Here is an 18,791-nt window from a genome sequence, read left to right as displayed (position 1 = left end):
AGGACTTTCCCAATTTCCCCATCCCACCCAACCGTGCCACGGAGCTGGCGTCCAGCTCTCAGCTTTCATCCCCCGGGAGTTCTTCCTCCCTTCTGCTACCCTAGGTATGCTGGAGAAACCTCAGCTTTTCCAGCTGCGGCTGCTGCAGGAGGGTTTGATGATGAGGGCTATGATGGTTGCTCTTCCTCCATGGCTGTGGGCACTGTGTCCCGGCTGGCTGGAGCTCTGCCGTGCCAGCCTTTCGGGCACAACATAAACCATCAGCTCGGAGAAGCTCCTCACCAGGACGCAGCTGGTCGTTTAAGTAGCTCATTAAAGCTGCGTCCGTCTGTCTGCGCTGGTCTTGGAGGCCGGACGGAGAGACGCCGGCGTTTCTGGGTTGCTGGGGTGGGGTTAGAGCCCGGCACGAGAGCGACGTGGTGCTCCAACGCCTTGGTTCTGCTGGCAGGGAGCCGTTCCATCCTTTCCCACCCCAAGGAGCAAGATTTCCCGTTAGCTAAAAGCAAGGAGGGTGGCGGGAGCGGCAGCTTGGTGCGAGCCCTCTTTTAGCCCATTTTAGCATCGATTTTTTTTTTTTTTTTTTTTTTTAGCATCGATTTGCGTGGTTTCTGCTCCAGCCCGGAGCTCGCGGGGTGCACGCTTGGGCGCGAGCAGAGGATGGGAGCCAAGGCGAGATTTACCCGCCGGAGCTGGGGGAGCTTGGAAGCCGGGAGACGGCAGGGTGCGGGGACTAGGGGTGGCTAAAATCTCCTACAGCCAGAAAAGGGGGGTCTGGAGGGGGCAGCTGAGCAGCCACTGAGCCCCAGGGGTGACCCAGCAGCCCCGGGGAGGAGAGGGGGGAGCTGGAAACACCAGGATGGTGCTGGAGACGGGTTTGCGTGGATAAATTAATCTGCCAGGACAGGAGCAGCGGGAGCCTGAGGTGCTGCGACAAGAAAATCCGCTCGCGTGGGTTTGCAGGGAGTTGCTGTGGGGGGGACAGGACCCCCGGGACCCCTCCAGCATCACAGTGGGGGGGCCATGCTGGAGAACACCCCAGGACTGTGCCAGCTCCCCTGCCCTGAGCCAACAGAAGCGCCCAGGCGCTGGGACTGTATTTTGATTTTGTTATTGTTGTTTTTTTGTTTGTTTGGTTTTTTTGTTTTGTTTTTTTTTTCTGAGTTTAATAAACTAGAATAATTTATTTGACAGAACACAGAAACGTCACAGATATGGTGGAAGAAACCAAAGAAGCGGGTTATCAGTGAACAGTACAAAGTAACCACTTTACAAAAAAGAAGTACCACGCTGCCCATCAGCTTTACCCCAAAATAACGGGAGGTGCTGATCCCTGCACACCCCCCCCAGATTGGGAGGGGGGGGCAATGGAGCTATCTCCCCACGGGTTGCTCTCGGATGACAACGCTGACCGCAACGGCACAATAAATAGTGGGCAGAAGCCTCTCGGTTGGTGGTGGGAGACCCAAGACCCCCCCCGACCCCCCCCCAGAGGTGGGGTGGGGGGTTTTGGGGAGGCGGGGGGGGGGTGATGGGCCCCAGGCCGGGCAGCACTGAGCCGAGAGGCACAAGCACCCAGCGAAACACGGGTGGCCAAGGCTGTGTTCCCCTTCCCACCCCGCCCCCCCCAGATAGGTGCTTGACCCCCCCAACTCACACAGGCACCGATGGCGGGGCGGGGGGGGGGGGGGAACATCAACCAGGGGAAGCTCTGCAGCTCGGGGCGTGGGGGGGCCAAAGCATCCCTGGTGTAACCCCACGGGGAACAAAGCTGTTATGCCACAGCCCTGCTGGGGCTGGGAAGGGGCATTTGGAGCCCCCTGCCCCCCCCCCCCAACCCAAGTGTGTGGCTGATGGCGTGGCCCCGGGGTGGGGGGGGGGGGGTGTGTGTGTCCCCCTCAGCTGCCAGCTCCAAGACCATGAACCCAGCCCTGAGCTCGGCTCCTCCGGGGAGGCCACGCTGGTGGAAAACCACCGCAGCTGAAGCAAAAAAATTTAAAAAGAAAAAAAAAAAAAAACCCACCCCGGGGTTGGCCGCTTTAGGAGGATTTGGGGGTAAGAATGGGGGGGGGGGGGGGGGGGGGGGGAGGATGCCCCCCCTCCCAGTCTTACCAGCTCGAAACCCCAGCGCTGGGTCAAGTCTTGGGCAGGGTGTGAGGGGCAAAGCCAGGCTGGTGCATCCCGGGGAGGGGGACACACACATATGGACCCCCCCACCAGCACACAGCGGGGCCAGCCGTGGGGGAAAGGAGGGGACAACCGAGGCGCACAGGTGCCCTTTCCCATGAGCAGGCTGCCTAGAAAATATTCGTCCGTCCCCCCCCACCTCCAAAAATTCTGCTGCACCCCCCCCTACCCCCCCTCTCCCTGTAGCAAACTGGTGTTGAGACCAGACTTATATAAAACGCATAAAAGAGGCAGCTCATAGGAAAGGGCTTGGGGAGGGGGGAATGCAGGGGGGCTGGATGGGGATGGGGGGATGCTGCGATGCTGTGGCCCCCCCCCCCAAAACACCTCCAGCACCCCCCCCACACACCCCCCCATCCGGGAAACAGCAGCTCTGGCAGCTGGATGAAGAGCGACGATGCGGCGCGGGTTCTAACGGCTGTTGGCCATTCCCGAGGCTCCCAGGTAGAAAACAAAATTAAATCATTATAGAAAAGAGAAGCAGCCTTAATGCACGGGTGTTACTGGTGTTACTGGGGCCCGGTGAGCTGCGGGGGGTGGGGGGGGGTGGGGGATGAGGTGGGGGGTTGCGGGGGCGGGGGGGGTCGCTTATCTGTCGTTGAGCTGCGGGGAGTTTGTCCGCTCCTCCTCATCCTCCTTGTCGTCCTTCATCCCTTTGAGTCGCTGGCGGGCGAAGTCTTCGAACACGATGTCGTCGTCGCTGGGACACACACACACAAAACACAAAGCGGGGGGGGAGGTTTATAGCAGGGGGGGGACACACGGGGTGCAGGATTTGGGGGTCCCCGCTGTGCCGGCTCACCCCGGTATTTCAGCAGTTTTGGGGGGAGAGGGGGCAGCTCTTAAATCCCCATCCCTTGGTTTGCAAAGCAGTTCCCACTGCATGCACCCCCATCCCCGGGGGGGCCCCACACACCCCCCCCCAACACACAATCCCAGTGGGCGCTTCCTTACTGCGATTTCTGCCTGGATTTGGGGGGTTTTAGGATTTTTTTTGGTTTGGTTTGGGTTTTTTTGGGGGGGTAGGGGAGATGGCGAGGGAGGAGGGAAGATGCCACAGCCCGGGGCGGTCTGTGGGTTTAGGGGGGGGTGTCATGCAAACGCTTCGCCACCCCCACACAGACCCCTGGGGGGGGCGGGTTGGGGATCTGGGGGGGGTCAGTGATTTTTGGGGGGGGGGGGAGGGGGAGGATTTTTTTTGTCTCTTACTTTGTGTCAAGCTCTATCAGGTTGGTATCGATGGGCGCTTCGTTCTCTGGAACTGAACAGAGGGACGTAGGGCACAGGGTTAGTCACCGCAGACGGCCCGGGGGGTGTCACCGCTGTCCCATGGGGAGGGGAGGGCATGACCCCCCCCCCCCCCCCCCAGGGTTTAGGGTGCAGCGGGGGGGCACCCCCCCATGGTTTTAACCCCAAGATTTGCCATGGGAATGGGTCAACAGGCGCTGAAAATCATCAGGCACTGCGCAGCCTCGCTGGTGCGGATAGGGGAGCGGGAAGACCGCCTCCCCCCAACCCCCCCCCCCCCCATCCCTACCATGCCCCTTCCCCCCACAACGGGGCTGCCCCCCCCACAACCCCAACCCGGGGCTGGACACTCACCGTCCCGGTGTGCTGGTTCCTCTTTGGGTTTGGGGTGCATCAGCGTGAAGGGCAGCTCCACCGCGACGTCGCTGCAAGAGACGCCGGGGTAAAACTCGGGCAAAGCAGGAGCAGAACGGGGCAAATTTGGGGGGGGGGGGGGACACACGGGACACACGGACACACACACACACACACACGGACACACAGAGGCTCTGACCCCCCAGTTCACCAGCCCTGTCCTGTCTCTTTTGGCTGCTGGGGAGTCGGTGACCCCAACAGCAGTGGCATCCCGAGGACACGTGTGGGGTCAGGGTGACAAGCAGAGGGGGCTGGGGGGGGTGGGGGGGTGGGGAAAAATGGGGGAAGGTGGGGGTGGTGGGGTCTGCAGCAGCAGCAATTTGGGGGGACCGTGGGAGTTACCTGGAGGCAAGGTCTCCCAGAAGGCTGGCGTGGGTCAAAGAAAACAATACATTAGTCACCGTGACCCCCCCCGCCAAACCTTGTGTCCCCCCCCCATCCCGCTCTGTGTGTGTGTGTCCCCCCATCCCGCTGTGTCCCCGGGGAGGTGTTGGGGGGTGATGGGCCCCACTCGTGGCATGCGAGGGCTGCGAAAGGGGCTGCGGCAAAGAGGAGGGGGCGAGCAGGGGATACTGTAGGGATTAATGACCCCCCCCCCTTTTTCCCTCCCCCCCCTCACCCCACAAAGGCCACCCCGGTGTCCCCAAGGACCACCTTGCCACAGCTTTGCTATCCCATCCCTGGGGACCACGCAGCATCCCCAGGGTGGGGGGGACGGACACGTGCCGAGGCTGGTCCCAACCCCAATGGAGAGTGAGGGAAGAGACGGGGAGCAGCACCTGGGGAGGGGGTGGGGAGAGGTGTGGGTGTCCGTGTCCCCCCCCCAAAACTCACCCTCCTCGTGACACCACCAGCTTCACCTTGACCTTGTAGGAGACAATAATGCCCAGGATCTCCTTGTTGGCTCCGTCTCTTAACCTGGAGGGAGGAGCAGGTCAGCATCAGCGAGGGGATGTCCACGGGGACCAGCCCCCCGCCAAATCCTCCACAGGGTCATCCCCCCCGCCAACGCCACGTCAGTCCCAGAGCAGGACTGGGGCTCAGTGTCCCCCCACACTGTCGGGGGGAGCCCCGGGGTTGGTCGGGGGCTCACAGCGTGCTGGAGGCCAGGTTGGTGTCCTCGTGCTTGAGCTTGCCGTCCAGCGCCAGCCCCCGCTTCTCCCGGTTGTTGGCGAGGAAGGGGGTCAGGGTGTAGACCTTGCAGAACGTCGAGCTCGGGGCCACCATGTCGCTGGGGGTGATGGCCACCATCAGCCAGAGGCCCAGCTCCCCCCGCCCAGCTCCGACAGCCCCACTGGCCACCCTGGGCTTCTCCATCCTGGCCTGGGGAACATCTCTGCCCCAGGCCCAGTCTGGAGGACATCTCCATCCCAGTCCCAGCCTGATGAACATCTCCATCCCAGTCCCAATCTGGAGGACATCTCCATCCCAGGACCAGCCTAAAGGACATCTCCATCCCAACTTCATCCCAGTCCCAGACCCGTGAACATCTCCATCCCAGCCCCAGCCTGGTAAACATGTCCATCTCAACTCCAGACCCAGACCATCATCTCCATTCCAGTCCCAGGCTGGTGAATATCTCCACCTCAACTTGAGACCTAGCCCAGATATCTCCATCTCAGTCCCAACCTGGTGAACATCTCCATCCCAGTCCCAGTCTGGAGAACATCTCCATCCCAGGACCAGTCTGGAGAACATCTCCATCCCAGGACCAGCCTAAAGGAGATCCTTATCCCAGCCCCAGCCTGGTGAACATCTCCATCCCAATTCCAGGCTGAAGGATATCTTCCCAGGACCAGCCTGGAGGATATCTCCATCCCAACTCCATCCCAGTCTCAGCCTGGAGAACAACTCCATCCCAACTCCAGACCCAACGCAACAGACATCTCCATCCCTGCCCCAGCCTGGAGCTCATCTCAGCCTGGGGGTGATGTCCCCCAGGATGCCATCAAAGAAAAGGTCTCCATCTTCCCACTCCTCCCACCAGGACCTGCTCGCGGAACGCAACATCCCGCTGGTGCTGCACTGGGGCAGGAGACCTCCAAGGCTCCACTGAGGTCCCCAGGGCCCCTCGCCTTGTCCTCACGCAGCCGGTACTCACTCGGCGTCCTCCACGGCCACCGGGCACTTGTACTGGGCGGTGTTGAAGAGGCAGATGTCGGCGTACTGGCGCACTGGGGCGAGAGATGGAGAGACAGGGGGGTTGGGGAGGGTCCCCACAGTGACGGGGACGGCAGCCGGGGGAGGGCAAAGCCCCATTTCCCACCTGAGATTTTGATCTTCTTCACCGTCTTGTTGGTGTTGTTGGTGACGTGGACGTTGACGCTGATGGGCTCTCCGTGGTAGTAGATCTGTGGGGTGGAAAGGAAGGGGGACGGTGAGGTCCCCGTCCTCCCCGGGGTCAACCCCCCCCCAGTGTCCCCTCCCTGGTTCTCGCCCACCTCCTTGTCCAGGGACGCCTCGAGGTGCAGCGGTTTGTCCGACATGAGGAACTGCCGGGTGGTCTCGGCCATGGGCTGGGGGCCGGGTCGCTCCGGCGCGTACTGGACCTTACGGATCACCAAGCGCACCGAGTTCCTGGGGGGAGACAGCGAGAGGAGAACCCAAGCCCGTTTGGGGTCCAATCCCTCTTTTCTTCTGGTCGTCTGGGGCAGGAGAAGGACGGGGGGGAGGTCACCATGGGGCAGCCCCACAGCCGTGCCAGGCTGGGCTCCTGGCCTGCAGCACAGCAGCAATGTCTCCAGCCCAACCCCTCGATCATCTCTCACCCAGCCCCACCCCGGAAAGTATCTTCAGCCCAGCTCCATCCTGGGGAGCATCTCCAGCCTGGAGAGCATCTCCATCCCAGGACCATCCTGCAGGACATCTCCATCCCAGGACCAGCCTGGAGGACATCTCCATCCCAGGACCAGCCTGCAGGACATCTCCATTCCAGGACCAGCCTGGAGGACATCTCCATCCCAGCCCCAGCCTGGGGGACATCTCCATCCCAGCCCCAGCCTGGGGGACATCTCCATCCCAGGACCAGCCTGGAGGACATCTCCATCCCAGGACCATCCTGCAGGACATCTCCATCCCAGGACCAGCCTGGGGGACATCTCCATCCCAGGACCATCCTGCAGGACATCTCCATCCCAGCCCCAGCCTGGGGGACATCTCCATCCCAGCCCCAGCCTGGGGGACATCTCCATCCCAGGACCATCCTGCAGGACATCTCCATCCCAGGACCAGCCTGGAGGACATCTCCATCCCAGAACCATCCCGCAGGACATCTCCATCCCAGCTCCATCCTGGTGAACATCATCATCCCAACTCCAGCCCCATTCCAGCAAAAATCTCCGTCCCAACCCCAACCTGGAGGACACCTCCATCCCATCCCCATCTCACCCACTGCAAGTCACAAAGCCGGGGGGGGGGGGGGGTCCATTTCCCACTGCCAGCTCGCAGCCCCTGCCAGCACCTCAAGGACGCTGCTCCCACCCGAGCAGGATGGATCCCCTCCACTCACCTCTTGTGGATTTTCTCCTCCAGGTTCTCCGCGCAGAAAGCTTTGACCTCATAGTCCACACCGCAGGCCTGGAAACCAGGAGGGGGGGCAGAGAAGGAGGCAGAGAACCCCCCCTTTGCACCCCCCGAAGAGGTGACCCCCACCAACGGCCGGTCACCGCTGCCCAGTGGCACGAGGAGGGGGGACCTTACCTTCCCCGTGTCCTCTGGGCCCGGCTGCAGCGTGACAGAGCAAGGCAGGTTGGGGGGGATCTGAAGGGGAAACGGGGGGGTTAGGGGGGGCTGGGACCCCCATCCCCAAACCACCTTTTCACCTCGGAGACCCACGGCATCACCCACTCAGCAGTGAGTCCCCTCCCAGTGCCACCACCTTGGGATTTCCTGGTGCCGCCACCATTTCCCCTTCCTGCCCACAGCCAGGAAGAATTTCCTCATTTTCCTAATTACATTTCCTAATTTTTTTTTTTTTCCTTTCCGGCCATATTTCAACCCAAGTCCTGCTCTGGATCCCTCCTAGGCAGCGGCTCAGCTTCTCCAGACCCAAACCCCAAAGAGTTATGAAAATCCATGAGTTTGGGGTTCTTTTTTTTTGATAATCTGGGGGACTTGGAGGAATGAAGATTATTTCGCAAGCGCTCAGGGCTGTTTGCAATTGGGGGGTGCAGAAGCACAAAATAGGGGGGTCCACCCCCCCCCCCCCACCTCACCAGAGCTCCCCAAGCCCCACTTGACTTTGGGGGACCCCCCCCACCCCCGACCTCTCCAAGCTTGGTGTCACTGCCTCAGTTTCCCCACCGCTGGCTGCTTTTTGCTCCTAAGATCCACCACTCAAAAACCGCATCTTCATCGTGGGTGGAAGCACCTCACCCCCAACCGCGGCTCTACGGAGGGGACCCCGATGTCCCCAAAGGGGACGGGGGGGTCACCGTCCCCTCCAGCAGCAAGGGAAGAGCACCCAGGAGCACCTCGAAGGTGAAGGGGTAGGCATGCTCGCCCAACTTCTTGATCAGCCGCTCCTGCAGCCGCGTCAGGGGCTTCTTCTCCTCGGGGACCGGGGGAAAGGCCTGGGCGTTGGCCACGAAGAGGTCCTTGCGGAAGGTCAGGCCCAGGACATCCAGGTCCTCGCGGCCGTAGCGGAAGGCACAGGTCAAGGTCACGAAGACTGGGGAGGGTGACAAGGAGGTGGAGGTTGGTGGTGGGGTGGCATCGTGGCACGGTGACGTTATGGCAGGGTGATATTGTGGAACGGTGGCACCGTGGCACGGTGACGTTATGGCAGGGTGATATTGTGGAACGGTGGCACCGTGGCACGGTGACGTTATGGCAGGGTGGCAAGGTGGTATCATGGCAGGGTGTTGCCACAGCGTGGTGGCATCATGGCACGGTGACACTACGGTATGGTGGTATCATCTCACGGCATGGTGGCATCACGGCACGCTGGTATCACAGCATGGTGACATTATGGCATGGTGGTCTCATGGCAGGGTGGTCTCATGGCAGGGTGGTCTCATGGCAGGGTGGTCTCATGGCAAGGTGGCATCACAGCATGGTGACGTTATGGTATGGTGGCCTCATGGCATGGTGATATCATGGGATGGTGGCATCCTGGCAGAGTGGTGCCACTGCATGGTGGCATCATGGAAGGGTGACATTATGGCGATGGTGGCATCACGGCAGGGTGGTATCATGGCAAAGTGGTGTCACGGCGTGGTGGCAGGGGGCTGGGAAACGTCACCCGAGGGCCCAGAGAGGCCGACAGCGGGGTGGGGGGGACACGGCTGTCCCCACGGTGGGGACACCCCCGCGGCCCCGGCACCAGCGACCCTTTCCCCGTTACCTTTCCTCTCCTTCAGGTACTCGGGGTCCACCAGCACGACTCCGTCTGCAAGGGGACACCGAGGTGTCAGGGGACACTGACGTGGGGGGACACACTGCAGGGGGGGGGGGACACATCGAGGTGTTAGGGGACACTGCCAGGGTGGGGGACACAGCACCAGGGTAAGGGGGGGGGACACTGAGGAGTTAGGGGACACTGATGGGGGGGGGGACATCGAGGTGTTAGGGGACAATGCTTGGGGGGGACACACTGCCAAGGAGGGGGACAGTGCCAGGGAGGGGGGGACACTAAGGTGTTAGGGGACATTGCTGAGGCGGGGGGGACACGGACATCGAGGTGTTAGGGGACACCACAAGGGTGGGGGACACTACTGGGTGGGGGGAACACACAGCCCCAGGGACTGGGGGGGACACTGAGGGGGGGAGGGCACTTGCAGGGAAGGGGGGGACACCGAGGTGTCAAGGGAAACCGCTGAGGTGGGGGGACACACTGCCAGGGACAGGGGGTACACTGCAAGGCAGGGGGGGGGGACACACTGTCAGGGAGCGGGGGGACACTGAGGCATTAGGGGACACTGCCGGGGAGGGGGACACATAGCACTAGGGACTGGGGGGGGCTGCACAGGCGAGCTCAGCCCACCGCGCTGTGTCTGTGTCCCCCCCCCCACCCCGAGTGTTCCCCCTCCACGGCAGCCCCCCACGTACCCACGGGATCCACCACGTCGATGTGATCCACGAAATCCCGCTTCCCCAGGTAGACGGTGAGCTGGGGGGGGGGGGACACACAACACGGACAGGGCGGGAGTTAGGGGGTGCTCAGACCACCCCCCCACACCCCGTGCCTCAGTTTCCCTCCCTGCTGCCGCAGGGTGCTCACGCAGCGTGCAGAGCAACTTTGGGGTGCTCCCCCACCTCCCCCACCCCGAGTTGTGCCAGCAGTATTTTGGGGGGGGGTGTCCCCCCTCCTCCACCTCCCCAGGGACCCCCCCGCTTACCTTCCCGTTGGGACTGGCCTTCTTAAACACCCTGCAGAGAGCAAAGAGGGGGGCGGGGGGGTTAAGGCAGGCAGGGCACCCATGGGTGCTGCAGGACCCCGGGTGGGTGATGGTGCCTTCACCCATGGGACACTGGGGAGCCCCCCCCCCTCCCCACAGTGCAAGGGGCAGGGAGCAGGCCAGGCTGGACCCCCCCACCCCCCCAGCAAGGAGAGCTGCCTGTACCCCACCGGTGACCCCCCTCGCCTCATCGTGCCTCAGTTTCCCCATGTCCCCCCCCCGCCCTCGTGCTGAAGGAGCGGGCAGCACTGCCGGGGGTGGTGGGGGGAACACAGCCCCCCCAGAGCCAGGGAGGGCAGAGACACCCCGACACGGCAAACCAGAGGAGGGCAGGGCCCCCCCCACGCTAGGAGGGACAGCACAAGTGGCCCTGTGCCCCCACATCCCCGCGTCCTCGCATCTGTGTCCCCTGTGTCCCCACATCTCTGCATCCCTATGCCCCTCCATCCCTGCACCCGTGTCCCCTGTGTCCCCCTGGCCCCACATCCCCATGTCCCCCGTGTCCCCACATCCCTTCCCCATGCCCCCACATTCCTGTGTCCCCACATCCCCACGTTTGCACAACCCCACACCCCCATGTCCCCACATTCCTGCCCTGTGTCCCCACATCCCCACACCCCTGCATCCCCGTATCCCCACATCCTTCTGTCCCCATGTCCACACCCCCCCTGCACCCCGATGTCCCCCGTGTCCCCACATCCCTGTGTCCCCACGGGAAAGCTGCTGCAATTAAAGAAATCAGGGGATTGGGCAGGGGAATAAAGGGCCTGGGCTCATTAGGGAAGGGCACAGCATTTCCCCTTCCCCACAATTAATTAATTAATTGCTTTTTAAGGCCAAGGGGTGATCAGAGCACCCAGTCTCAGCGCTGGGGATGGAGAAGGCGATGCCATCCTCCTGCGAGCAACTAACAGGGCAGGGGGGATTTTTCCAGGTAATTAATGAGGCGTTCCATAAAAGCGAGGTGAGGAGCATTGTCTGCCAGCCTGTCACCCCACATCCCCCCCCCCCCCGCCCCCCCAGGGGACCAGCACCCCAGGGACACCCCGGAGAGGCCTGGCACCGGGCTCAGCGTGGTGACGGTTCGCTGTGCCGGATCCCGACGCCGGGAAGCCCCGGGAAATGGGGCCAAAGGCTGGAGGTTCAGCCAGGACCAGCTTCCCCCCCTCCCCAGGATGTGGGGGGCGCAGCATCGAGGCCTCCTGCCCATCCCTCGTTACACAAACGAACCCGCTAACGAACCCCCGGCGATGGCGCGAGATCGATGGTGAGCAGGAAACAATTACTCAGCGCTCCTTCCCCGGTCCCCCACGCTATGGGGACAGGAGCCCCCCCACACCAGGGGGTGCAGGAGTCTGGGGTGGTCCCACATTGGGGGTGCGGGAGCCCCACAAAACCTCCTGTGAGGGTTGAGAAGCCTGGGGTGACCCCATGGTATGGGGCAGGAGCCCCACAGAGCCTGAGACCCACTTATGGGTGCAGGGGCCTGTGCTGACCCCCCCAACTATGGGTGCAGGAACCCCCACAGAGCTTGAGACCCACCCAGCCCCACATTATGGGTGCAGGAGCCCCCCAGAGCCTGAGACCCACTTATGGGTGCAGGGACCCTGCACAGCCCCACGTGACCTCATGCTGTGGGTGCAGGAGCCTCTGCTGACCCCCCACCATGGGTGCAGGAATCCCACAGAGCCTGAGACCCACTTATGGGTTCAAGACCCCTGCGCAGCCCCCACACGACCCCACGAGCCTGTCCTGGCCCCACATTATGGGTACAGGAGCCCCACAGAGCCTGTGCAGTGGGTGCAGGAGCCCCACGCAGCCCCACGGTGTACAAGCACCCTGCCTGGCCCCACGCTTTGGGTACAACAGCTCGCAGTGACCCCACGCTACGGGCGCAAGAACCCCGCCAGGCTGCCCCCCAAGAAAGCCCCACGCCCTGGATATCCACCCCGAGGAAAAAAAAAAAAAAAAAAAAAATGGTGTGCTCTGTCCGAAAGCACCCCTGGGAGAGGGGAAGGGGACACGCAGAGGGGAGGAAGGGGGCATGTGGGGACACTGATTTCTCTGGGGGACCCTCAGCCCCCCACCGCTGCCGGATCTGGAGGGAAGGGAGGAGGAAGCATGAAGCCTTCCCTTCCCCTCCAGCCCTTCCTGGTGTCGAAACGCCGGAGACACGAGGCAGGAAGCCGCCACTCGCCCACTGGTGATTTCCAAGCCCAGAGTGGACCCACACCACGGGCCGGTAGCCCCGGTGTCCCCCGAGCCCCCCGGCACGCTGCCGCACAGCCGGCTCCTGCTCTCCTGCCCTCCCCCTGCCATTGAGCCCCTACCTTAATGAGCTCGTTAGGCACCGGGCCGGGGCTAACGATCGCTTTCTTCAGTGGCTGATAATTGAGTGGGGTCCATTTGATCTCCGTGGGGAAGATTTATGAGGATTTGACTCCCCCCGCCCCACCTCCACCCGAGCCTCCACCAAGCAGGGGTCTGACGGCAACGCCACCGATTGCCTTTGAACTTGGGGCGGAGGAGCCGGGGGTTTCCATGGGTTCTCCCGCTAATGGGGCCAGCGGCCAGATCTAATTAGCCAGAGCCTCGTTAGAAGGGACCTCCGGGGATAACGGAGCCGCCAGCAACCACATCACACGCTCCGGCGGCCGGGGGCTCCGTGCCAGCCGTGTTGGGATGAGCCTGGAGCATCGTGCCAGCCGAGCCCAAAGCAGGAGCATCCCACGGGCCCAACGCTGCATCCCACATCCCCGCTGCATCCCACATCCCCGCTGCATCCCACATCCCCGCTGCATCCCACATCCCCGCTGCATCCCAGCTCGGCGGCAGCATCCCCCCGGCTTCCTTGGCAAGGAAACGCCTTGGCTGTGGGATTCGGGATGTGTCTGGATCCTGCTGTTATTCCCACAGTTTGTTCTCCAAACACCATCCAGGAAGCAGGATTCTCTCCCCTTCCCCAGCCACCTTTCAGGGTTCCTTCTCTCTTCCCAGCGGGGATCCCGCTCCCGGACCCCATGGCATCATGCAGGGGGGCCGCAGAGCACCCCAAGACGGCCCCAGCATGGTTTGATGCCGCAGAGGGGCAGGATGAGACCATGGGGTGCCCGGTGCCAACCGAGGTGGGTCCTGCCGTGCCGGGACCACCCCAGCTCCAGCCTCGTCTCCGCTGACCACCAAGAAACCACCAGCTCAAACCACGGGCCACCGGCCAAGCATCCCAACTGGCCCGCGGAGGCCAGCGGGTGCCCCCCGGAGCTGCGGCCGCCCCGGTTGGGTGGAAGGAGCTGTGAAGTTTTTGGAGAAGCTGCAAATAATTAGGCGCTGGGTTTGGCAGCGGTCGGGGCTGGCTCGGTCCCCGGCGGTGCTGGTAGCCACAAACTCGCCTGTTTACTCCGCCGAGCCGCTTCCTCCGGCTCTTCCCACCGCGGGGCTTTGAAGGGGGCTCGGCGGGAGGCTGGGAACAGTGGCACGATGACGCACGGAGCCACGCCGGCTGAGGTCCCGAGCACCCCACCAAACCCAGCCGAGCCCCCCGAGCACCCCACCAAACCCAACCGAGCCCCCCGAGCACCCCACCAAACCCGGGAACGGCTCCCGCACCCCACGCCCAGGGTTTGGCAGCACCCTGGAGGTGATCCCCCCACCCTGCACGGAGCACCCAGGGTCAGGCCGGGAGCAGGGTGACCCCAAATCTTGCAGCACCGAGGCCGGTCGGTTGGCAGACAAGGAGCAGTGACCCCTCCCGAGAAAAGTGGGGTGGCACCAGAGTAATCAGCAGAAATGATGCTTTTGGTGTATTTGATGGTAAAGCAGCTCCTGCAGCTGAACCCCTCAACCCCTCATCCGCGGCTTCGGGATGAATCCGAGTGGATTTGGGGTCGGAGCTCCAAATGAGCCAAAAGGGGAAGGGGGGGGGGGGGGATTTATCAGCCTAAATCCCCCCCCCCCCCCGGCGCTCTCCGTACGCGCTGCGTGGGCAGGGAGAAGATCCGCTCATGGCTCTCCTGACCGTGGTCGCTGCCAGCCTACAGGAACGCCGCTTGCCCGTGCTCCCCACGGGCACCCCAAAATCTCCCGGGGCCAAAGTGGCTCCATCCTGGAAGGGATCGCACCCAAGGGGTGCTCCAGCCTCATTGCTGCAAAAGTGGGGCTCCCCTTCCCCACCCCCCTGACTCAGGGCGTGGAGGGGGGGGGCTGCTTGCTCAGCTCCAGGGGTGCAACACGTCGGTTCTTGAGAATTAGGGGTGCTGAATTGGGGGGGACACGGATGCTGTTGTCCGCAGCCGGCGTGGCAGCATGCAGGCAGCCTGTCTAGCGGTGACAGCACTCCGCTCCCAAAATACTGGGGGGGGAGGGGGGGTGGGGAAAAGGTGTGTGTCAGCGGGACTCCCCCAAATTCCATCCTGACACCCCAAAAAGCTGCAGCGTTTCTGGAAGGTTCTGCCAAAGCAGGGCCGGGTCCCGTCCCCCCCTCCTCATCCTTCCCTCCTGCTGTCGGCCACGACGGTGACACCAGCCGCACTGAAGCCCCCCAGGTCCTGACACCCAGGTACCATGGGGGGGGGGGGGGATGGACAAGGGGAGGGCAGTGCCGCACCCCCTGACCTGCCTGCCAGTGTTGGGGGGCCAGCGGGAGCGCCCCTAAGCGCCCTAAATAATGAATGATGGGGGGCCAGCGAGCTGTCAGCAAGGGGTCGGGGTGAGGGATGGCACCGAAATGGGGTTTTAACCCCTTGGCCACCCCTCTGCGACAGCCAGAGGTGGCCGGGGAGGGGGTGTCACGGGAGACACCCCAAAAACTCTCCTCAGGCGCCCCGTGTATGGGCTGTCGGGGGTCACTGGGCTCTCCCCCTGCGGTCCCCAAATCCCCAACCTCTTTTTCCCAGGGTCGGTGGGTTCACAGCAACCGTCTCGGCCAAGCTGCGTCCCCAGGGGTCTGGGAAATTGGGGGAGGCCAGAGGGAACCCCCTCCCCACCGGCACGGGTTGGGGGGAGGGTGTCGCCCCAAAAGACGGGCAGCCCCCCGCGGGACCAAAGCATCGTGTCCCCGCGCCTCAAGACCTGGCACCCCCCAAATGTTCGGGGCGGGGGGGGGGGGGGGGGGGGTGTGACACACACATCAGGGTCCGGTTCCTGGGGGTCGCTCCAGCCTCTCACTTGAAACACGAGTGGGGAGAGCTGGGGTGACCCCCCCCACCCCACCCCAGGACAGCGATGCCCAGATGTTTGCAGCTGAGCCCGGCGCTGGGGCGGTGCAGGCAGCGCTGACACGGGCAGCGGAGGTATTTTGGGATCCCCCCCACCCCCGCAACCTCACTCCGGGGGGGTGCCCCCCCACCCCCCTCCCCTCCGCCCCACTCACCGGGTGCCTTTGTCTCCCATGGCCCCACCGATCCTCCGGGCAGCTCAACCGGGAAGCGCCGACCGGGCTTGGAAAATTACTGGCTGGATGGTGGAGGGAGGAGAGGCGGCGGCGGGGCGGGCGCTGGGCTCGGTACGGCCCGGTACGGCCCAGTATGGCCCAGTACGGCCCGGCTCGGAGAGGTTCGGAAAGGTTCGGAGGGGTTCGGAAGGGTTCGGAAAGGTTCGGAAGGGTTCGGCGAGGTTCGGAAAGGTTCGGCCCCCCCCCCCCCCTCCCGGTTCGGGCGCTGCCGCCGCCTCCGCCCGCCCCCGAGCGGCGCGGCCCCGGGGCGGGGGGCGGCGGCACGCGCGGGACCACACGCGCGGGGAGGTGGGGGGGGGGGGGGGGAAGGAAGGGGAGGGGGGGGGGGACACACACGGAAGGGGAGGGGGGAGGAGGAAAGGGAGGAGGGCGGGGGGACACGGGAGAGACGGAAAAGATGAGGGGGGGGGGGGGGGTGTTGTGTTTGTGCACCGCCCTGCGCGCGCGCGCGCGTGGGGACGGAGGGGGAGGTGCGCCCCCCCGTGCCTGCACACGCGCGCGCACGCACACACACCCCCCCCACACAACCCCCTTTGTGCGTGCGCACCCCCACGCGTGCACCCTCCCCCCCACACACACACGTGCACACACACACCCCCCCCACGTGTGCACGCACACCCCCCACGTGCACCCCCCCCCCACGCACACACGACCCCCCCCGCGTGTGTGTGTGTGTGTGCAAACCCCCCCTCAAACCCTGCGGGCAGCCCCTCCCCTCCTGATTGGCTGTCTCCCCCCCCCCCTCGCCCGCCTCCGTCGCCAGAGCAGCCAATCGGAGCCGCCGTGGGAGCGGCCCCCGGTTTATTCCCACGGGCACCCCCCGAACCCACCCACGGAGCGTGGGGCGCGGCACCGCCCGCCCGCGGCTTCGCAACCCCGCGGGGAGCGGGGAGGGGCCTGCGGGGCCGGGCCAGGCAGTGGGGTCCAGTCCAGTGCAGTGCGGTGCAGTGCAGTGCAGCACTGTCTGGGGTGGTGCCGTGCAGTGCGGTGCTGTGCCGTGCAGTGCCGTGCAGTGCAGTGCGGTGCGGTGCGGTGCAGTGAGGTGCGGTGCAGTGAGGTGCAGTGCAGTGCAGTGCAGCACTGTCTGGGGTGGTGCCGTGCAGTGCAGTGCTGTGCCGTGCAGTGCGGTGCGGTGCAGTGAGGTGCAGTGCAGTGCAGTGCAGCACTGTCTGGGGTGGTGCCGTGCAGTGCAGTGCTGTGCCGTGCAGTGCAGTGCGGTGCGGTGCAGTGAGGTGCAGTGCAGTGCAGTGCAGCACTGTCTGGGGTGGTGCCGTGCTGTGCAGTGCCGTGCTGTGCAATGCAGTGCGGTGCGGTGCGGTGCAGTGAGGTGCGGTGCAGTGTAGTGCAGCACTGTCTGGGGCGGTGCCGTGCATTGCAGTGCTGTGCAGCGATGTGCAGTGCAGTGAGGTGCGGTGCAGTGCAGTGCAGCACTGTCTGGGGCGGTGCAGTGCTGTGCAGTGTCATGTGATGCGGTGTGGGGTGGGGTGGTATGGTGCTGTGCAGTGCGGTGCTGTGCAGTGCAGTGCAGTGTGGTGCGGTGCTATGCTGTGTGGTGCAGTGCCGTGCAGTGTGCTGCTCAGCACTGTGACCCGGCGCTGCGCAGTGTGGCATGGTGCCGTGCAGTGATGTGCAGTGCAGCGTGGTGCTGTGCAGTGAGGTGCAGTGCAGTGCAGTGATGCGCTCTGTGGCCCCGCGCAGCGCCGCGCCGTGCTGCCTGGTGCAAGCCAATGGATTATGTGCAGAATGGTCCAGTGCTGTGCAGTGCGGTGCGCTGTGCTTCCATGCAGTGCAGTGCAGTGTTGCATGATCCCGTGCAGTACTGCACCATGCTGTGCAGTGCCGTGCAGTGCTGTGCAGCGCTGTGTGGCCTGGTGCAGTGCCGCGCAGTGCCGTGTGGTCCAGTGCAATGCTGTGTGGCCCTGTGCAGTGCTGTGTGGTCCAGTGCATTGCAGTGCAGTGCTGTGTGGCCCTGTGCAGTGCCGTGCAGTGGAACTTCCCTGCAGGACCGCGCTGGCGAGGCACAGCACCCGGCCGCAGGATCGCACCCACAGAGCCTGAGCCCCCTCCCCACCCCCCCCAAAATGCACCCACTGGCTGCTGCGGGGAGTCCAGCACTGGGAGCACTGGGGGCACTGGGTTTGCCCAGTGTGACCAGTGTGCAGGTGCCACCCCCCCCCCAGGGAGGGAGCTGGGGACACTGCAGGGGACCATCCAGGCACAGGATGGGGATGGGTGGCAGGGGGGGTGCTGAGCAGCCCCCCCAAAACCCACCCCAGTGCTGGGAGGGGGGGTGGCCCAAAGGTGGGGGACGTCCTGGACCTGGGGGTCACGGGGGTGGGGTGTCCAAAGGGACGATGCGGTGTGGGGCACGGGAAAAGGGGACAGGGTGGGGACAGCCGGACAGACATCTAGGGACAGAAGGACAGAAGGAAAGCGATGGCTGAGGTACATGGGGGGAAGGGGGGAGCCCCAAGGCCAGGGTGAGGGGCGTGATGGGTGACCCTGGCACCCCACGTGCACCCAGGGAGGCAAACGGACGTCACCAAGGGCACGGAGCCATCGGTGTCAGAGGCGGGAGGGGGCAGCTCCAGGCTGGGGACCCCAAATGCCGCTGGTGTCCCCTGGGGGGGTGGAACATCCGGAGGGGTCCGTGTGTGTCCCCAAGGGCAGTTTTGGGCTGTGTGAGGCCCAGCTGCAGCCACCCAGTCCCCACCGTGGCTGTGACGGGGGCTGGGGGTGACCTGGGGGTCCCCTCGCAAGGGAAGCTTTGCCTGCACCCCAAACCCCTGCCTGCACCCCAAAATGCCTCACACCCTTCACACGCCTCACACAGGTTCAGGTCCAGGCACCCACCAACCCACCGCGGGGAGATCAACGTATGAAATTTATTTAGGAAAAACAAAACCCACCAAAAAAATAAAATAAAGGAGGAGGAAGAGGAGAAACAGGAGGAGGAGGAGGAGGAGAAGGAGAGGAGGAGTAGGAGAAGGAGAAGAAGAAGGAGAAGGAGAAGAAGGAGGAGAAGGAGAAGAAGGAGGAGAAGGAGAAGGAAAAAGAGTAGGAGGAGAAGGAGAAGTGGGAGGAGAAGAGGAAGAAGA

The 18,791-nt window shown here is 63.9% G+C and overlaps 1 protein-coding gene across 2 annotated transcripts; it reads right to left on the bottom strand.

Annotated features, from left to right (window-relative positions):
* Window positions 1-1,161: 1,161 nt before the first annotated feature.
* On the bottom strand, window positions 1,162-15,970 carry ARRB1 (arrestin beta 1). Of its 2 annotated transcripts, XM_042792404.1 has the most exons (17): window positions 15,613-15,970; window positions 10,185-10,215; window positions 9,895-9,955; window positions 9,191-9,235; window positions 8,319-8,515; window positions 7,546-7,605; window positions 7,355-7,422; window positions 6,288-6,423; window positions 6,113-6,197; window positions 5,948-6,020; window positions 4,940-5,077; window positions 4,681-4,764; window positions 4,189-4,212; window positions 3,787-3,857; window positions 3,394-3,445; window positions 2,777-2,884; window positions 1,162-2,628 (listed from the first exon to the last, which is right to left on the bottom strand). In XM_042792404.1, the coding sequence occupies exons 1-17, from the start codon at window positions 15,630-15,632 to the stop codon at window positions 2,295-2,297; spliced, it is 1,587 nt and encodes a 528-aa protein (XP_042648338.1). In that variant the 5' UTR covers window positions 15,633-15,970; the 3' UTR covers window positions 1,162-2,294. The 2 variants fall into 2 exon arrangements, with proteins under 2 accessions (XP_042648338.1, XP_042648340.1); XM_042792406.1 differs by having other exon boundaries at window positions 2,518-2,884; window positions 15,613-15,969.
* Window positions 15,971-18,791: the final 2,821 nt, after the last annotated feature.

The sequence above is a fragment of the Tyto alba genome, unplaced genomic scaffold (assembly GCF_018691265.1).
Source record: "Tyto alba isolate M040663 unplaced genomic scaffold, T.alba_DEE_v4.0 Super-Scaffold_2, whole genome shotgun sequence".
Classification (NCBI taxonomy): domain Eukaryota; kingdom Metazoa; phylum Chordata; class Aves; order Strigiformes; family Tytonidae; genus Tyto; species Tyto alba.
The sequence above is the reverse complement of the archived record's forward strand: the minus strand, read 5'-3'. Positions and strand labels throughout refer to the sequence as shown.